General features: G+C 37.8%; 1 protein-coding gene across 1 annotated transcript in view; it reads right to left on the bottom strand.

The window, feature by feature from the left end:
- Window positions 1-16,693, bottom strand: part of LOC114643145 (GTPase IMAP family member 8-like) — a 123,089-nt gene extending 106,396 nt beyond the window's left edge. The window contains exon 1 of the mRNA XM_051934910.1: window positions 16,063-16,693. Coding sequence (XP_051790870.1) covers window positions 16,063-16,626 — 564 coding nt within the window. The 5' untranslated portion in view covers window positions 16,627-16,693. The remainder of the gene's footprint in view (window positions 1-16,062) is intronic.
- Between the last annotated feature and the right edge of the window lie 1,006 nt (window positions 16,694-17,699).

The following is a 17,699-nucleotide window of genomic DNA, read 5'->3' on the forward strand; positions in this document are numbered from 1 at the left end:
TGTGTTTGACTGATTTGCTTTTTTTTTGTTCTTTTCTTAAAACAGTAACCTGTTTTTCCTGCAGTTGCCTTAATATCTGAAACTCATTCAAAAAGCATCATATGGTGCTATGGTGCTACCTGTGATGAGTTTGGGACCCACAACTTCAAAAAGGTCCGAAACCTCTGACCTGTTCTGACTTTCATGGTCAGAAATAACCAGTGATCAGTTTGTGAATAAGTATGTCTTGAATATGGGTGAAGATACCTGACAGTTTATGGTTTTATTTTTTTATTTACAATTTTTGAGGCTGTTTAGATAATGTGTTTGCATTTGAAGATGAATGATCTAAAGCAGAGTAAATTATGTAATACACTGAATTGATTAATTAATATTTATACTTATCTGGTTTTATTATCAAAGTAGGGAAAAATCTGTCATAGTGCCAAATGTTTTAAGAAATATTATAACTTAAAATATATGAGTGAATAATATAATGTCAGGCACCCTCTGGGCTCTTCTCAGGTAAGCAATGCCACCCCACGATGAGAGGGGGCACCATATTTTTTTCCATCTTCAGTTCAGGGGAACATCAACCGGAAGTTTTTGGGTCCACACCATCAAGAACCAGCAACATAAAACCACTAGGGACAGGAAGGAGATGGATCGCTCAGGAGTGCTTCTCTGTTTTGCTATTTTAGCACACTCACCAACCTGAAATTAAATGGGGGCCCACTGGTTCCCCAAAACTTTTGATGGATCAAGGTCTGTTAATTTCAGAAAAAAAAAAATATATATATATATATATATATATATATATATATATATATATATATTAGTGACCCCACCATAGAGACAAGAACCAAACTGTCCATCAAAGACTTAATGCACCTAATATCACTTTGCCAAAAAACGCACTTTCATTTCAACGGCAAGTATTACACACAGAAAGAAGGCATGCCGATGGGATCACCGTTATCGGGACTCCTAGCTGAACTGGTAATGCAACGATTTGAAAACATAGCTTTATCCCAGATTACACCCAAAATTTGGATATGCTATGTAGACGACACATTCGTCATATTAAGAAAGAACCAGCTGAATGAGTTCTACAATCATATTAACACAATATTCCCTGCAATCCAGTTCACAATGGAAAAAGAAAATAATCGACACATCAATTTCCTGGACATTTACATCAAAAGAAATAGTGACGCCACCTTGACCACAAGTGTTTACCGCAAACAATGCCACGCAGACAAGATTCTACACTTTGCCAGCAATCACCCGGTATCTCATAAACGGAGCTGCGTGAAAACCCTATTTAAACGAGTCCACACGCATTGTAATACCAAGGAAACAAAAATTAATGAGAGACGCTATCTGTTTCAACTTTTCACCTCGAACGGATACTCAAAATCATTCATTAATCGGAGTCTACACAGCAGACGCCAAAGGAATCAGCATACAATCGACGTAAATCAGAACCCCCACCCCACCTGGCATTCACTCCCGTACCACTATAATGTGTCAGAAGGCACGGCATGCACCCTGACCAAGTGGGGCATCAGAATAGCACATAAACCCACGAACAATCTGCGCACGGTCCTCTTTAATGCTAAAAGCAAGAAACCGACAGCCGAAACACGAAACGCAGTTTATAGTATTCCATGCAATTCTTGCTCAGCGGTATACATAGGACAAACGTCAAAAAAAATCTCAGCACATGTACAGGAACATCGCAACGCCGTCAGAAGAAAGGACGCACTATCTTTGATATATGCACATACTAAATCGACAGGACACACATTCAACTGGGACAACGTAAAAGTAAAATTTAAGGCCAGTACTAAAAGTGCCAGAGAGTTGGCCGAGTCTTGGCTATCAGATGAAAACGCCATCAACAGACACTTGGACATAAACCTAGCATATGCCAACTTAAGAAGGACATATGCACTTTAATTTAACGATACCCCCCCCACCCCCACCCCTTTGATCATACTGACTTAGCCACCCCCCCATCCCCCCACTGAATGTGTTGCTATATATTGCCTTTGATTCTTGTAAGTCTAAGCATTATCCTCTGATGAAGATGAAGATAGGGGTTGAAAGCTCAGGAATAAAACTATTTTATGATACGTGATTCGTTTTTTCTCCCTTTGTGGATCTCCAACTGTAAATATATATATATATATATATATATATATATATATATATATATATATATATATGTATATATATGTATATATAACATTCACTTCCACCACACCTGGGAAGGTGGAGGAAGATCCTTCCAGGGACGCCCGGAGTGCTTCTGGGTGCAAGGGCAGCACTTCCGACACACCAGTGTCATCAGGCACCTCGAGCACATCCGGGTGGAAGTAAAAGGGGCCGCTTCCCTACAATCGGGGAGCTAGAGTTGGGAGTCGGAGCAATACGGACAGGGAGAGAAAGGCCCATGTTGGGAGTGATTGGTGCTGGGAGATGTGCTGTGTGGGCCTGTGTTTCAACAATAAATGTGTGCTTTTTATAAAGAAGGTGTGTCTGTCTGGTGGTGATCAGACCCGGGTCTCAGACCTTCGGTTCCTGGGTCCTCCCTGCATTGAGTTTTCAAGGGTTTTCTCCGGGTGCTCCGGTTTCCTACCACAGTCCAAAGACATTCAGGTTAGGTGCATTGGCGGTCCTAAATTGTCCCTTGTGTGGGTGGGTGTATGTGTGTGTGTGCGCCCTGCGGTGGACTGGCGCCCTGCCAGAGGTTTGTTTCCTGCCTGTGTTGGCTGGGATTGGCTCCAGCAGACCCCCCCCCCGCCCTGTGTTAGGATATAGCGGGTTGGGTAATGACTGACTGATCTTTGATGTTTCATATTGCTTAAATATTTGTTATGATTTTTTTTGTAGCTATCGATTTTCTTTTCCATTAGAAAGTTGCTAAGCAGTTGTAAAGTTTCACAAGCCACACTTTGAAATAAGAAAGAAAGAAAGAAAGAAAGAAAGAAAGAAAGAAAGAAAGAAAGAAAGAGTTAGATAGAGTTAGATAAATGTCTATAAAAGTTAAGTAGGTATAATAAAATATGCATCTATGATATATCGTTCAATTAAAAAAGAACAAACTGGTATTAGTGGGCTCCTTTCAAAAAAAGTTAGGGGGGGCGCGATTAAAACTGTTAGGAAAACTCGGGTCGTAAATACTTAAAGGTTGAGAAACGCTGCTTTAAATGAAGTTGCAAAAACTAGTGGCGCAGTGGTAGCGCTGCTGCTTTACAGTAAGGTGATTGTGGGTTTGCTTCCTGGGTCCTCCCTGTATGGAGAGTGCTTTGAGTAGTGAGAAAAGCTCTATATAAATTTAAAGAATTTACATTCTATACATTCCAGGCTAGCAGGAACCGCCACAAAGGAAATTTCACGTAGTCCAAAAAATGCGATTAAGATGACAAAGTTGAGTTTGTCATAAACATTTTAACAATGCGGTGAAGTGTCTTACTTTTTTAGTTTTTGTAGAACAGTGCCATCTCCTGGGATAGGGGGACAGTGTTCATTTTGAAAGACATTTCCATTAGTACTGCTTCTCAGTCCCTGCTAAGTTCCCAAGTAAACACAGTAGTAAATGTTATAATACAGAAGAAGTAAATGCAGGAAAAAATAAATAAATAGGTAACATTATAGTAGTGCAACAGCAAATAGCAAATACTCCCTCACATATGCTGTACAGCCAAAGCTGACAGAACAAAAGATCTCATATAGCATGGGTGTTGAACTCCAGTCCTGGAGGGCCACAGTGGCTGCAGGTTTTCATTCTAATCATCTTCTTCATTACTGACCAGTTTTTGCTGCTAATTAACTGCTTTTGCCTTCATATTAATTAACTTGACTCAGGCCCCTTAATTGTCTCATTTTCATTAATTAGCAGCCAAATGAGACACAAAATGAGCCACCACATGACTAGCTCACCTGCGCCCATCACACAATATCTGAAAATAAAGAAAGGTGATGGTCTTGGTAAGGTTGATCTCTCAGGTCACTGAAACATTTTGACAGTGGTCTTAGAAAAAAACAGAAAAATCAAGTTTTGGAAATGTCTGCCATGGCAGAATGTGAGCAGCAACAAGCCACAGAATTAAATAACGGGTTTAATTAACAGCAAGAATTGGCTTCTTATTAAGAGATTAGTTGGAGTTTGAAATCCCAGTTTAATTGATCATCTGTTGGCTCGTTTCACGTCTCATTTCTGTTCAGATGTCATTTAATAAAGAAAAGAATCAATTCAGTGGACTGAATCTTTAAAAACAGGGCTATTAAAATGAATGGAAAAGGCGTTAATTAGCAGTGAAACCTGGGTACTGATTAGGAAAAGGGTTAGCATGAAAACCTGCAGCCACTGCGGCTCTCCAGGCCCGGAGATTGACACCCCTGTCAACTGTGAAATACAGTGGATTCACAAAAGTTTTCAGACCCTTTCCCTTTCTGTACTTTATTGTGTTGTAGATTCATTTATGTTGGATACATTTGCCATTTTAGCCCATCAATCTACACTCATGTTTTTAAAAAGGTTTGCAAATTTATTAAATCTCAAAAACTGAAATCTCTCATTTATATAAATACTCATTTATACTCAGACCATTTCCTGTGGTACTCTGAAGTGTGGTCAAGTGCCTCCTGTTTGGCTTAATTCTACCTGAGATGTGTCTAGAACTTAATTTTGGAGTCCACGTGTGACCTACTGAATTGACTGGACACTCTGTGGTTTGGAAAGGCACACGCATACCTGTGTATTTGCTCAGGTCCCACAATTCACACTGCATGTCAGTACACAAAACTATGGAACTCCGTGTAGACTTTTTGTGATCAGATTGTGGTGAGGCATAGATCAGAGCAAGGGGATAAAATCTCTTCTAAAGCTCTGAGTGTTCTCAGGAGAACAATGGCCACTACGATTGTGCAATTGAAGAAGTCTGGAACTACCAGTTTTCCTTGAGTGGTTCAGACCTAAACCCCATACAAGTGCGGAAACACCAGAAGATGGCAGCTTACAGATGTTTCAAATCCAGTCTAATAGAGCTTGAGAGGATCTGCTAGGAAAGAATTGTAGACACTTACCCAAGAAGACACAAAGCTGGAATTGCTGCAAAGGGATTTCCACAAAGTACTAAATTAAGGGCCTAAATAATTCTATGAATGAGAGATTTCTACTTTTGGTTTTTAATAAAATTGTAAACCTTTCTGAAAATATGCTTTCACTTTGTCATTATGGATTATGTAGTTATCTACAATGCAATAAAGGTGTGCAGAAAGTGAAGGGCCTGGAAGCACAGAGAGGGGTGAAATAAACTAAAAATGTACAAAAAAGGAGAGAGTTAGTTAATGCAAAGATAAACAGATTCTATTAATTTCCATCAACAGCAGGTTGTTATAGATATATCTCATCACGTCGAGTCCAATCATTTTTCCTTTAACCATATTAAAGCCTAATCCAAAATAGCAATGGATTTAGCATTGGCTTTGCTCATGTATGCTCTCACACATTTTAATTGAGTAAGGAAATGGAAGGTAGCACCCCCCCCCCCCCCCCCCCCCCTTACCCCCAAGAGGGAGTCTTGATCATTTCCAAAGCTTTACATCCATTAATCGAGAAATTTTTGGCAGCAATGTATTCAAAGGAAAACATTATGTGAATAGGACATCAGAGAGAGTGTGGTTGTGTACAATAAAATAAAGGTATATGGAATAATGGGAAAAGGAGAAATTCAGAACAAAAGATAGGCAGTGACACACATAAGACTGTAAGAAAAAAAACTAAGGATCAGTCATTTGTCTTGGCCAGCTGGACAGTGAAGGATGATATCATGAGGTTACAATTATATTTGTCAAGATCAGTTTTTTGATCCTTCATTTGGCACTTATATTCAGGACTATGCAGCATTATGAAAAAACAAATAAAGGGACCATAGGTAGGCCACATGCCAGGCAGCCTAGCCCCAAACTCAAAAAGTTGTTTGCTTGCACAGGCCCAAAAATGGGGCTAAGGCTTTTATATATCAAAAAGTTCAGAAGACGCCCACAAATAGGAGGAGAGAAAATCCTCTTGTCCATTATAAACAACAGTACATTTTAGATTTTATTTATAGAATTTTTTAAAAAGGCACAAAAAGATAAGACAGGAAAAGAAGCAAAAATATTTTTATTGCCAATAAAATAAACAATGCACTAAAAAATAATCAATACATAAACAAATCAAAATGATCATTTAGAACATATTACATAAAACAGTGCACGAAAAATAACAAAAACATTAAAATAAACAAAAAAACACAGTCAAGCCTCACAACAGATACCATTACGTGTGTGATGTCCACGCTGACACACTTTGTGGAATTCCTTGCTCAAATCACTACATAAATGTGCTTTTCACAGTTTTCAGAACGGAGCAATGGCAGGGGAACACTCAAGTATGACCTAAATGTGATCTTATTAAGTGTTCAATATTAAACATTAGAGATCTGACACAGTGATCTAAACAAGAATAGTTGAATGATTCTTTCCAAAAGAGACTTATAACAGCCTGAAGGAGACACTGGCACCCAGAAGCACCAAGCAATCTTTGCCTTTTTTTTCATACTGTATGATGTGGACTCTCTGATTTTAGATAAACACTGCATCGTCATCTTTGTAAGTGCTGATCGGAGGTCTCTCACTCATTCTCTGCTGCAGACAGTGGTGTTCTGTGTCTGCCCACTTTAAAATGCATTTAAATGAATTCTTGTATTATTGCTCTTCTAAATTATTGTTGTATTATTATACCTGTTTATATTAATTGTTTATGGTTTAAATACATTCATGTTAGTCAGTGTCGGATTAACCAATAGGCACATGTAGCATATGCTACGGGCCCCGCATTTTCGGGGGCCCCCAAATGGTGGACCCAATATTTAATGAAAAAGTGTAGCATTGAAAAACTGGTCTTTAAAAATATTATCTTTACGTTTTTAAACTGTAAATTTCTTACACAACAAAACTTTAGGGGCCCAACACATAAGATTCACATAAATATTATAAGATTCTTATTATAATCGAGAGTAAAATAATTATTTAGTCCGGTTTGAACTGTTCAGAATCTAAACTTCAGATGATGCAGACCAAAAAGGGCCCCCAAATTTGAAATGTGCTACGGGCCCCCAAAGCTCTTAATCCGGCCCTGATGTTAGTCTTTTCATTATCTATATTTGCCATTAGATCTTATTGCTAACAAAAGATGTGAGAGGGGCTGAAGTAATTAAGTTGTGTCTTCTAGCCTTCTGTTGTTTTTTTGGGGGGGACTATTTCCTTATTTCTTCTTAGCCATCAATAATTCTGACTTCCAGCAAAGAAAACAAGGTCAGTCTGCATAGTCTTGGCATGTCACATCACCACAACTGTCATGTTACCTCTCATTCTTCACAATGGATGGTTTGAGCCAGCGGTATACAATGCTAGATTCCCGCAAGATTCCAAGGCTCTGATATCTTAACATAGCAGTTGTTATCTGAGATAGTTAAGGCATAAATCATCTTCAGATCTGAGTCTCACTCATGAAATCGTCTTTCCATTACACATCCCAATGTAATGGATCCATTCTTTAAGTTAAGCCTGTGGAAGGTTATTTTTACTAAAACTCAGCAGTATACATTTGGAACCATTAGTTGAGCTATAGTAGAGCAACAATACTTTCTAAATAGCTACCACTATCTATTATTACTGCACAGTTGTTTGCTGGTTTATCACTTGGACTAAGAGCTTCACAGCTTTACACCCGTGCTTCCTAAAAAACACCTTAATTCACTTTTATAAGCAAAGCATCTAAGACATAATATTAAAAGATAACTCATACTAATAGGTAAAAGTATTAATATGTATTACAAATAAATGAGATGTCTCAGATGTTGTTCAGCGTCCAGAAAGAAAAAACAATTCAGAGGAGTCATCAGACAGAACCAAACAATCCTTTTCCAGACACTGTAAAATAAAAGAGAAAATGATCACAGTTCGATTTCAATTTGTAGTTTCATTAGTTTTGTTAGAGAATGCTGCATAGAAGGCTCTGAGAGATAATTATAAAAAATTAAAATGGAAATAATGGCAGACTCTGAAGAGGACAATCTTCAGAACCGGACAAACACTGCAGCTTAAATGAAGACGGCCAAAGTGCTAAACAGCAGGCACATGTAACATCAGTTATAATTACAAGATGAGAGACACTGTCCTACATGAAGCAACATCTTGAAAATGATTTAGGGGTTTTACAATGACACAACATTCTCATTGTCTAAGCAATATGTGAAGCAATTAACAAAAGCAAATAAAATGTTGGGTTATATAGTAAAAACCGTTTAATATAAATCAAGGGACATTGTACTTAGATTATATAATGGACTAGTGAGATCACACCTGGTGTACTGTGTGCAGTTCTGGTCACCACGCTATGAAAAAAGACATAGCGACACATGGAACTGTGCAAAGAAGATCAACCTGGTGCATTTCAGAACTTAAGGACATGTCATACTGTGACAGATTTCCAAGAATTAAACCTGTTTAGTCTTGAGCAGAGGAGATTGCACGGAGACCTCATTTAGGTCTTCAAAATCTTCAAAGGCATTGGATAAAGTCGAACCAGGAGAAATCGGTTAACTTAACAATGATTCGGGACACCCATGGCAATTAAGTGGAAGAGCATTTAGGACTGAAGTTAGGAAGCACTTATTCACACAAAGATTTGTGGGAATCTGCAACAAACTACCAAGACTTGGAGTTGAAGTAGAAACCTTGACAACCATTAAGAAATATCTGGATGAGATATTGGGACAGCTTAGATATTAGCTAAACAAATGAGCTTGATGTCTTCTCCTTTGACAAATTTCTTAAATTCCAGTGTAATGTTTCCTATATGCAGGAGTTCTATTATGGACCAACACCAATTTCCCACACTACGCAAATACACCTTACATCTTTAAAACTTTGTACATTTATGACATACAGAGACATAAATAAAATAAGAAAATAAGTCAAATTTGAAATTCTACTTAGTTGCAGTTACTCTCATCATGCTCGACAAATCTCTTGACTGATAACAACGTTTTGGTTTCATGATTTGCTATGAAGTTTGCAAACTACCCAAGAGTTACATATGTGGCTCAGTTTGAGAATCAAACAAATGAGAATTCTGGGACTGATTTGTCAGTGAACGACGTTTGCTGAGTGCAGTCAATGAGCTATAAAGTTTGCATATGAAGAATATAAAGAATATGCGCTGCATATGAAAAATATAAAGTTGTAAACAAATAATTATTAACAATTAGAATACTTTTATAAGGTTCAGTTTTTTGTGACTGTAAATTTATTTGCTGAATGTACAAGGGGCATAAACATTACATTAATGTTATGTTTATATATTTGATTTAAAGCATTTTTAAATTAACCAAAAAACAATCTTTACACTTGTCACACATGTGCATCAGAGGGTCACCATCCAGGTTTCTCCCAGGTATGTAATACCACCATGGACCAGAGAGCGCACTTTCGCTAACTATGTCATCTTTCGTTGCCCCCAGAGTCCCAAAAATCATCTAGTGAGGGCAACTGAGCCATCCCCTTCCTGCACCTGGACCACGAAAGCCCAGTCTCCCCAAAGGAGGCTTAACTTATTGATGAGAGAGCAGGAGAGATGGAGTTTGTTGGAGTCCTAAACAGAAACATTACTGAAGACTTGATCGGCTGCAGTTTTTTGTTTAAACTACAGAGGATGATATTTCTGTATGTAATCACGCCATCGAGCACAGTGTTATTTTGTTCTGGAAGTAAATGGGGACAGCCAGATTGGTACCCCAACATTTATCACAGTTATCGATCTGTTATTACCTCGAACAACCACACTCGGTTAGGGTAAGAATACAGCATTACTGTAAAGGTTAGTGTTATTCTGTAAGTTTTAAAGCTAAGTCTAACATTCTCAAACACTTTATATCCACCTCAGGTTTCCAGGGGACCAAAAGCAGTACTTGAAACATCTCAGAAAAGTCAGAAACCTGATTTATATAGGGTGAAAGTCTATTGCAGGGCCCACTGTTGCACACACTGACACTCACTCAATTTAGAATCTGCAATTGAAGGAATTTTTCCACAAAAAAATATATTTTATTAATCTGTTACTTTCCCTATGTTATATCTAGTATTGGCCAAGGAAAAAGAATATGTATTTTTTTTTTATCAAGAACCAAAGTAACATACTATAGTTCCTTACACAATAGGCTTCCACTAGGACAAAGGCTGAATTAACAGCAAACATTATGAAAATATCCGTGAAAAAACATCTCCGTTTATTCATGTCTCATAAGCCATATGTCAGATATCAAGTCACATATTCACAATGTCCCAAATATATGAATTTTGGCCAAAATATTGTTAAATAAATCGTTTCTGGGAAATCCTTTCGAGATCGGTCGGGGAGTGTGCTCAAACAAGAACTGGCTTTTGATATGAAGACCTCTCTGTCCTCTTTCATTGGTCCATAAACCACAACAGATTATGAGTTTTTCAATTGCAGCTTGAGAAGTTGCATTATACTAGAGATAGACACTACTTTAGTTTAGCACACCCTGACTAGAGCTGCTGATTAGCTATGCCTACTGTATCTCTGTTTGTTAGTCTTTTGTACAGAAATATAAGTAATACAGTATTTTTAAACAATTGCTACTCTTCTTTGATTCTGTTTCTCTTCTCGGCATATGGATGAGGTACTTGGTGCCACTGCTCAACAGCCAGGCTGCTCTCCTGCCTATGGAAAAGCCATCTCGGATAAAAGAGCATTAGAATCAATGATCAGATTGGACAGCCAACACAGACTCCGCTATAGAAAATCTAGGACTGGGTAGCTAACTGTGTCATCTGTTTTATCCCCTGAAGTGCCAAGAAGACGGATACTGAGGGCAGCTAAATCCACCCAGCCCCTTAGAAGCCTGGCTTTTTTCAATCAGGGACATATAAAGCCGCAAGCTCCCAGAAGATGGAGTCTCACTTTATTAAAGCAAACCCTACATGTTGGAGCTCCCAGAACTTGACCCATTCGAGATAACTGACTCTATTGAGACATACTTCAGGATAAAAAGGCTGTTATCATGCCTTTTTTCTGTAGCACCACCACACTCTCATTTTTGTTCACCTTTTTGGACTTTGGCTATATACCTGGTGGCCCGTTTGGCACCCCAAATTTTCTTTTGGTCTCCTTAGTGGCCTTCCTCATTCACACACTACAATGATAGTGAATGTTATTGGCATATTAAACCAAAGAAATTTAACCAGGATCACTATGACATCGTTTTTTTCTACAAAATAATACTTACACATTTGGTTAGCATATGGAGACGTTTGCTGTTACTTACATGCAGGTGGAGTTTCTAAGCTGCTTTTCCTCCCAGAAGAACTTTGAGGCACCTCAACATTTTCCTCCTCATCTTTGTTCATTTCATTGTAGCAGCGACCACCATTCTCCAGCATTATCTGATCGATTATTCTATAAAAGTTTAGTGTCTCTGGATAACCTATTGCTACGTTGTTGAAGACATGATACTTGTCATTACATTGCTTAATAAGAGTTTCTAGGCCCTCATTACACTTAATGAATTCTTCGATGGTATCCTTCAAGCGATCTCCATGACTGAAAATGATCAGAATGCGACTTGTTATCTTCTCACCAAATAGTTTTTTAACTATATTCACTATTTCTCTGTCTTTTTCAGTAAAATGAGGAATCTTGACAACCACAAGAAACACATGAGGGCCCGGTGAAGTCATTTCAATGCATCTTTGGACTTCTTGTGAAACCTCATCATTAGAGAGACGTGGGTTAAAGAAGCCTGGCGTGTCAACCACAATAACGCGCCATCCATCGATCTCTGCGCTTCTCTTTTCACACTTTGCGGTAACCGATGCACTGTTGTATTCAGCTCTGAACACTTCTCTACCCAAGATCCGATTTCCAACTGCACTTTTTCCAGTTCCACTTCTTCCAAGGAGCACAATTCGCAGTTCTTTTTCTCTGTCATAGTCTGTTTGCTTTTCTTGTATTATATTTAATGATTTAAGAAAGACAAAAAGGAGAAGAATTAATTATAGACTGGCTTCACAGTTGCATCAGGCAACGCATAAACTGACAGCAAACACAAAATAAATAAAATGTGAAGGTAGTTGCATGTATAGAAATATCCATCAAGCACAGACACAAACACTGACTGAAGACTTTTAGTCAGAAAACTTGTGTGTGTGTTTTTTAATATCCGAAAAATTTATTTTTTAAGTGGCAGAAAACATTTTTCATCTGGCATAAATATTTAATTGAATAGTTTTATCAAATATATTACTAACATGCTGTAATGTTAATTTAATATGAACAAGTTTATTTAAGTGAGAATGATGTCATATTCAGAGGGTTGTGCTGAAATCTTAAATTACAAAAATATCACCTGCTCAAGTTATACATTTTCTTGACACAATTCAATCATTTTGGTTTTATTTTACTTTTTAATACATTTTTAATATTTAATTTTCTCACATTTTAATATTTCCTCTAACTGTTCCCCAAAGTCATCTTTGTCCATCTTGTCTTTTGGTGCTGCATCTGTTCATTATGTTTTTATCCTTTTATTATTGATCAAACAAAATAAAAAAGCAGGTTACCCTTTACAGCTTGCATAACATTTATTAGACCTGCTGTCTTTGTATTTAGGGACATTTTTCCAAAGATATGTATGGTACCTTATTATGAACTTGTGAAACATTATTTTTCAAATGTTCTATTGTCATTTCCTATTGGTGTGCAGGAGTTATTTTCTATTATAACCCTGTACTTTAGCCCTGAGATGGACTGGCGCCCTTTCCAGGATTTGTTCCCTGTCTTGTGCCCTGTGCTAGCTGGGATAGGCTCCAGCAGGACCCCATGACCCTGTTCAGAACAGAGTGGGTTAGAAAATGACTGACTGATTGTCTCTTATACTATAAGAGAATTCTGATAATTCAGAACTGCTGTTCTCCTGTGTGAATAGAAACCTCTATATTGAACCTTAAAGCCAAGAGGGAATTTTATACAAACCTGGTGAATTTCTTAAGACTTGTTGAGTGGTCATTTTCTATAAAGAGAGAGAAAGAAAAAGTATTAAAGTCACATTTAAGCTAAGGTATGGTGATGCACCCATTTAAAGAATATTTACCCATAACATAAATGGCAGAAAGGTTAAGACAAATGCTTCAGTTATTATCATGAATTTTCATTAGCATTTAGATGTCATGCCCTTCATAGTCTGTAACAGACCTTGGTTAACGCAAACAAGCAAACAAACCCAAACAAAAATCAAATATATTACCATACATCTAAAATATGTGGACATATCTTTCAATAATATACTTATATGTAGTTCAGAATTATATTTTAAGACTATATCTAAAGAATACTGAAACATTTTTTCCCTTAATATATTGTAGCAAACATATTTCCAAATATACTATGCATTAGAAATGCAATATATTGTGTGTTTTAGGACTAAGTGGGCATTGCCCATTCTGGTAGGCTTTCATGGCACACCAGGCCTGTTAAGAAAGCAGATTAAACATCCAGCTATGCCTTTCCCCCACTTGCATTCAAAACTAAGCCACCTTTATTGTAAGAGCACCCCTTATCTATGATGGATCGTTCAATCAGAAGAAAATATGAAGCTGGTTTTTAATTAAAAGTCATTGAAGTGGCAAAAGAAATTGGTAACTGTGCTGCTGCAAAAAAATTCAATGTGTCTGAGAAACTGATGCGAGATTGGAGGACGCAAGAATATGAAAAAAATAAAATAAATAAGGGTCGCATTTTTGAACGGGTGTATAAGTCGGGGTCTGATTTTATGTTTGATTTTTCGGGTTTCAAGACCCGACTTATACACAAGTATATACGGTACTTTGTGTTATTAGCATACTTTGCATTGTGTATGAATTGTGGGCTCGTCCAACTGCTTTAATTATGGAATGAGTGTATTTTCTACAATGCGTGACTGATTAATTTGTATTTAAATGTATTTATTATACACATACTCTTGTTTAAATTTGAACTCAGTATTAACATTGATCTACTGCTGTGGATCTTTTGCACAAGTTTTTTACTTACCTGTACACCCATGTTAAGCGATGTGACAAAAAAGTGACTCGACTTTGCAGTATGTTGAATAATGTAGGGTTTTGTACCTGTTCCATACATGTCAGAGTATACTTGCAATTTGGGTGCTTTTCTGCAAGAGGCCCTGCTAATTTCCGCATAATACCACATTGCATTTCGCACTGTCATAGTATTGTCCTGCATTATGAATTGCACTTTTTTAATAGATTATATCCATGTTATGTTGCAAAAATTTAGCTGAATACTGTAATGAGAGAATCCAGTGTATGTTAACATTATTTTTATTAAATTTGTATGCAAGTTTATACAATCCACACATACCGGTAACATCGTTTGACGTAACCGGCACCGCATGGGATTGGTCAGCCCGAGGCCCCGTACACCCTTAAGGCCGCCTCTGCTGAGCTTTCTATCAATGGTTGAGTTACTTTGCTTGCTTGTAATTATTTGAAATGAATAGGACTGGGGGAAAAATGTAAGGTTGGCGCAGTGGGTAGCGCTGCTGCCTCACAGTTAGGAGACCAGGGTTCGCTTCCCAGGTCCTCCCTGTGTGGAGTTTGCATGTTCTCCCTGTGTCTGCATGGGTTTCCTCCCAGAGTCCAAAGACATGCAGGTTAGGTGCATTAGCAATATTAAATTGTCCCTAGTGTGTGTGTGTGCGTGCCCTGCGGTGGGCTGGCACCCTGCCTGGGGTTTGTTTCCTGCCTTGTGCCCTGTGTTGGCTGGGATTAGCTCCAGCAGACCCTCGTGACCCTGTAGTTAGGATATAGCGGGTTGGACAATGGATGGATGGATGAAAAAATGTAAAAGTTTAGTTTGAAATGTATTTGTGAAACTCTCAATTATTATTTGAGTTGGAAGAAATCACTGATTCACTTGGGAGAAAACTTGACATATTTTCTCATCAACACCATTCTGGTCTGCAGTCTGGTGAACATAACAGACGTCCACACCATGTTTGCTTATGTCATGTTAAGGTTGACGCTAGTTTTGTTATTTATAAATTTGACCCTTTTGCTGCCAGTAAGAGTGATCAGAGTATTTGGAAAGTTACATGACCCACTACTTCCCCTTCTTCTCTTTTATTTCTACCTGCTGATAACATAAGTCATGCCCTATTCTTATATAGCAAAGATGTAGATTTAAATGTGTATTTACAATCAGTAGTCCAAAGTGGTGATGAAAGTACTGTACGTTTTTAGGTTGTGATGTGTTGGAAAATTTTTCATTTTTAAAGCCAGAAAAAAATTAAATCTTCAGGAAGCATATTAGTTTATTGCCAAACCAAGAAATGCTCCTTTGGTGATAACATCTGACCACCTTTGTTTTAGCTAATTCATATTAGACTCTATACTATGATAGACTGGCCCCCTGTCCAGGGTTTCTTCCTGCCTTGTGCCCTCTGTTAGCTCAGATAGGCTCTAGCAGACATCTGCAAACCTGTTCAGGACTAGGTACGTTAGAAAATGACTAACTGATATCAGACTATATGCCTTTGATCATCAGAGTAAATTAAACAGCTTCATAAATATTCTAAATGCTGTTATATCTGTAGTACTAGGGTGTTGTACCATGTTAGCCATTATGAATGTAGAGAAAAGCCAAGCAAAATGACACCTTTTATTGGCTAACTAAAAAGATTACAATATGCAAGCTTTCGAGGCAACTCAGGCCCCTTCTTCAGGCAAGATGTAACATCTTGCCTGAAGAAAAGATGTAACATCTTGCCTGAAGAAGGGGCCTGAGTTGCCTCGAAAGCTTGCATATTGTAATCTTTTTAGTTAGCCAATAAAAAGTGTCATTTTGCTTGGCTTTTCTCTAAATGCTATTATAGAAATATAACCTTATTGAATACTATTTGCCATGTATCCTGATTAAGTCATATGGATACAAACATAGACAATTACCTGATCCTCAGCCAGTTCCTGTTCATGTCCACTGTGTTTGGTCACAACACAAAGAGAGCACGTAAACATACAGTCTTTCTTGCAGAAGAACTCCAGAGGTTTCTGGTGGCTTGAGCAGATTCTCTGCTGCAGATCGTCAATCGGCCCCACAAGTTTGTGTCTCTTTAGAGCTTCAGACTGTCTGTGAGGCTGGACGTGACTCTCGCAGTAGGAGGCCATGCATGTCAAACAAGACAGGATGGCTCTTTGGATCTTCTCCATACACACATCGCAGACAACGTCTCCAGGTTTAGCAGATCTGTCTTCAGTAGGACTGCTCATCACACTCTTCAGGTTCTCAACTAAGTCAGCAACTAAGAGGTTTCTGTAAGGATGAGGCCTGGGATTGAAAATACAAGTGCAGACAGGACATTTGTAGTCTTCCTTCTTCTCATTTTTATCCCAGAATGATTTAAGGCACCCATTACAAAAACTGTGTCCACATGGGATTGAAACAGGATCCCTCAATACGTGCGAACACACTGGACAGTTAAAGGAGTCCTTTGGAAAAAACTTGAAATCCATTTTTCTGTAGCGAGCAAAAAAAACTCTCAAACCGTCATCTCACAAAATGGAGTCCAGACTTTGATTCCAGAAGTGATGTTGTTTATTTAAGTTGCTTTGAAGAGAGTATCAAAGTTCAGTGTGAAAAGGGCATGTGGGCTGGCAATGTTGATAGCGTTATACAGCATATTGTTTGCTTATCATGTAAGTGATTATTCATTTTAATAACACATCACTTTTATAACTCGATATAAAGTCATAGCTTGTGTGCCCATGCGTATTCACTTATCCCACTTTATGTTTACATTACTGAGCCTTTCTAATTCAGCTAAGGCCCGAGTTCATCCAACGTCAAAAATTACTTAACAGTTTATGGCATTTCCCAAGTCTGTGTTTATGTCTCATGAACATTTACTACTATTACATATACGTTTGAATGAATGTGACTTATTAAATAAGTTGATCCTTGCGTTTGCAGCCTTGTTCACATAAATAAAACAGGGAAGAAGAGTGGTGTAAAAATTTTGACTCACAACCTTGATTTAATGCATAAGAGTAATGTTTTACACAATTACAGAATATTGACAGCTACATCTAATTACTCATTAATCAATGTTCAATTCATACTGTGTTTTATTGTGACAAAATAACTTCTTAAAGCTTTAATTGTAGAAATCATTTAAAAAGAACAAAATGTGTATATTTGATGTAATGCACTTGAATTTAAACAATATTCCAATCAAAAATGTTTGTCTTTTTTTTTAAATGTTGCTTACCCCTTTCACACAGGGTGGTGCTTTTGAATTGAAGATCCTTCTCTGCCCCCCGAGAGTCCTGTCTTTAATTGAAAAGTGCAACCCTGTGTGAAACAGTTCTGAGATTTGAACTGATTTCGTTTTACCATTGGAATCAATTTAAAAATTATAAAGGACAGCATGCTGGGATGGGTCTTATTCACTTACCTGTCTGGGAAGCCAATGTAATAGAAAGATTGGGGGAAGCTCAGTTTTAAAGCTAAATACTCCCCTGACCTGTTAGATGGCAGCATCCCTGGGCTTCAGGACCCATTCAGATACCCGCAAGGAATGTTGGGA

The sequence above is a fragment of the Erpetoichthys calabaricus genome, chromosome 12, assembly GCF_900747795.2.
Source record: "Erpetoichthys calabaricus chromosome 12, fErpCal1.3, whole genome shotgun sequence".
Taxonomy (NCBI): Eukaryota; Metazoa; Chordata; class Cladistia; order Polypteriformes; family Polypteridae; genus Erpetoichthys; species Erpetoichthys calabaricus.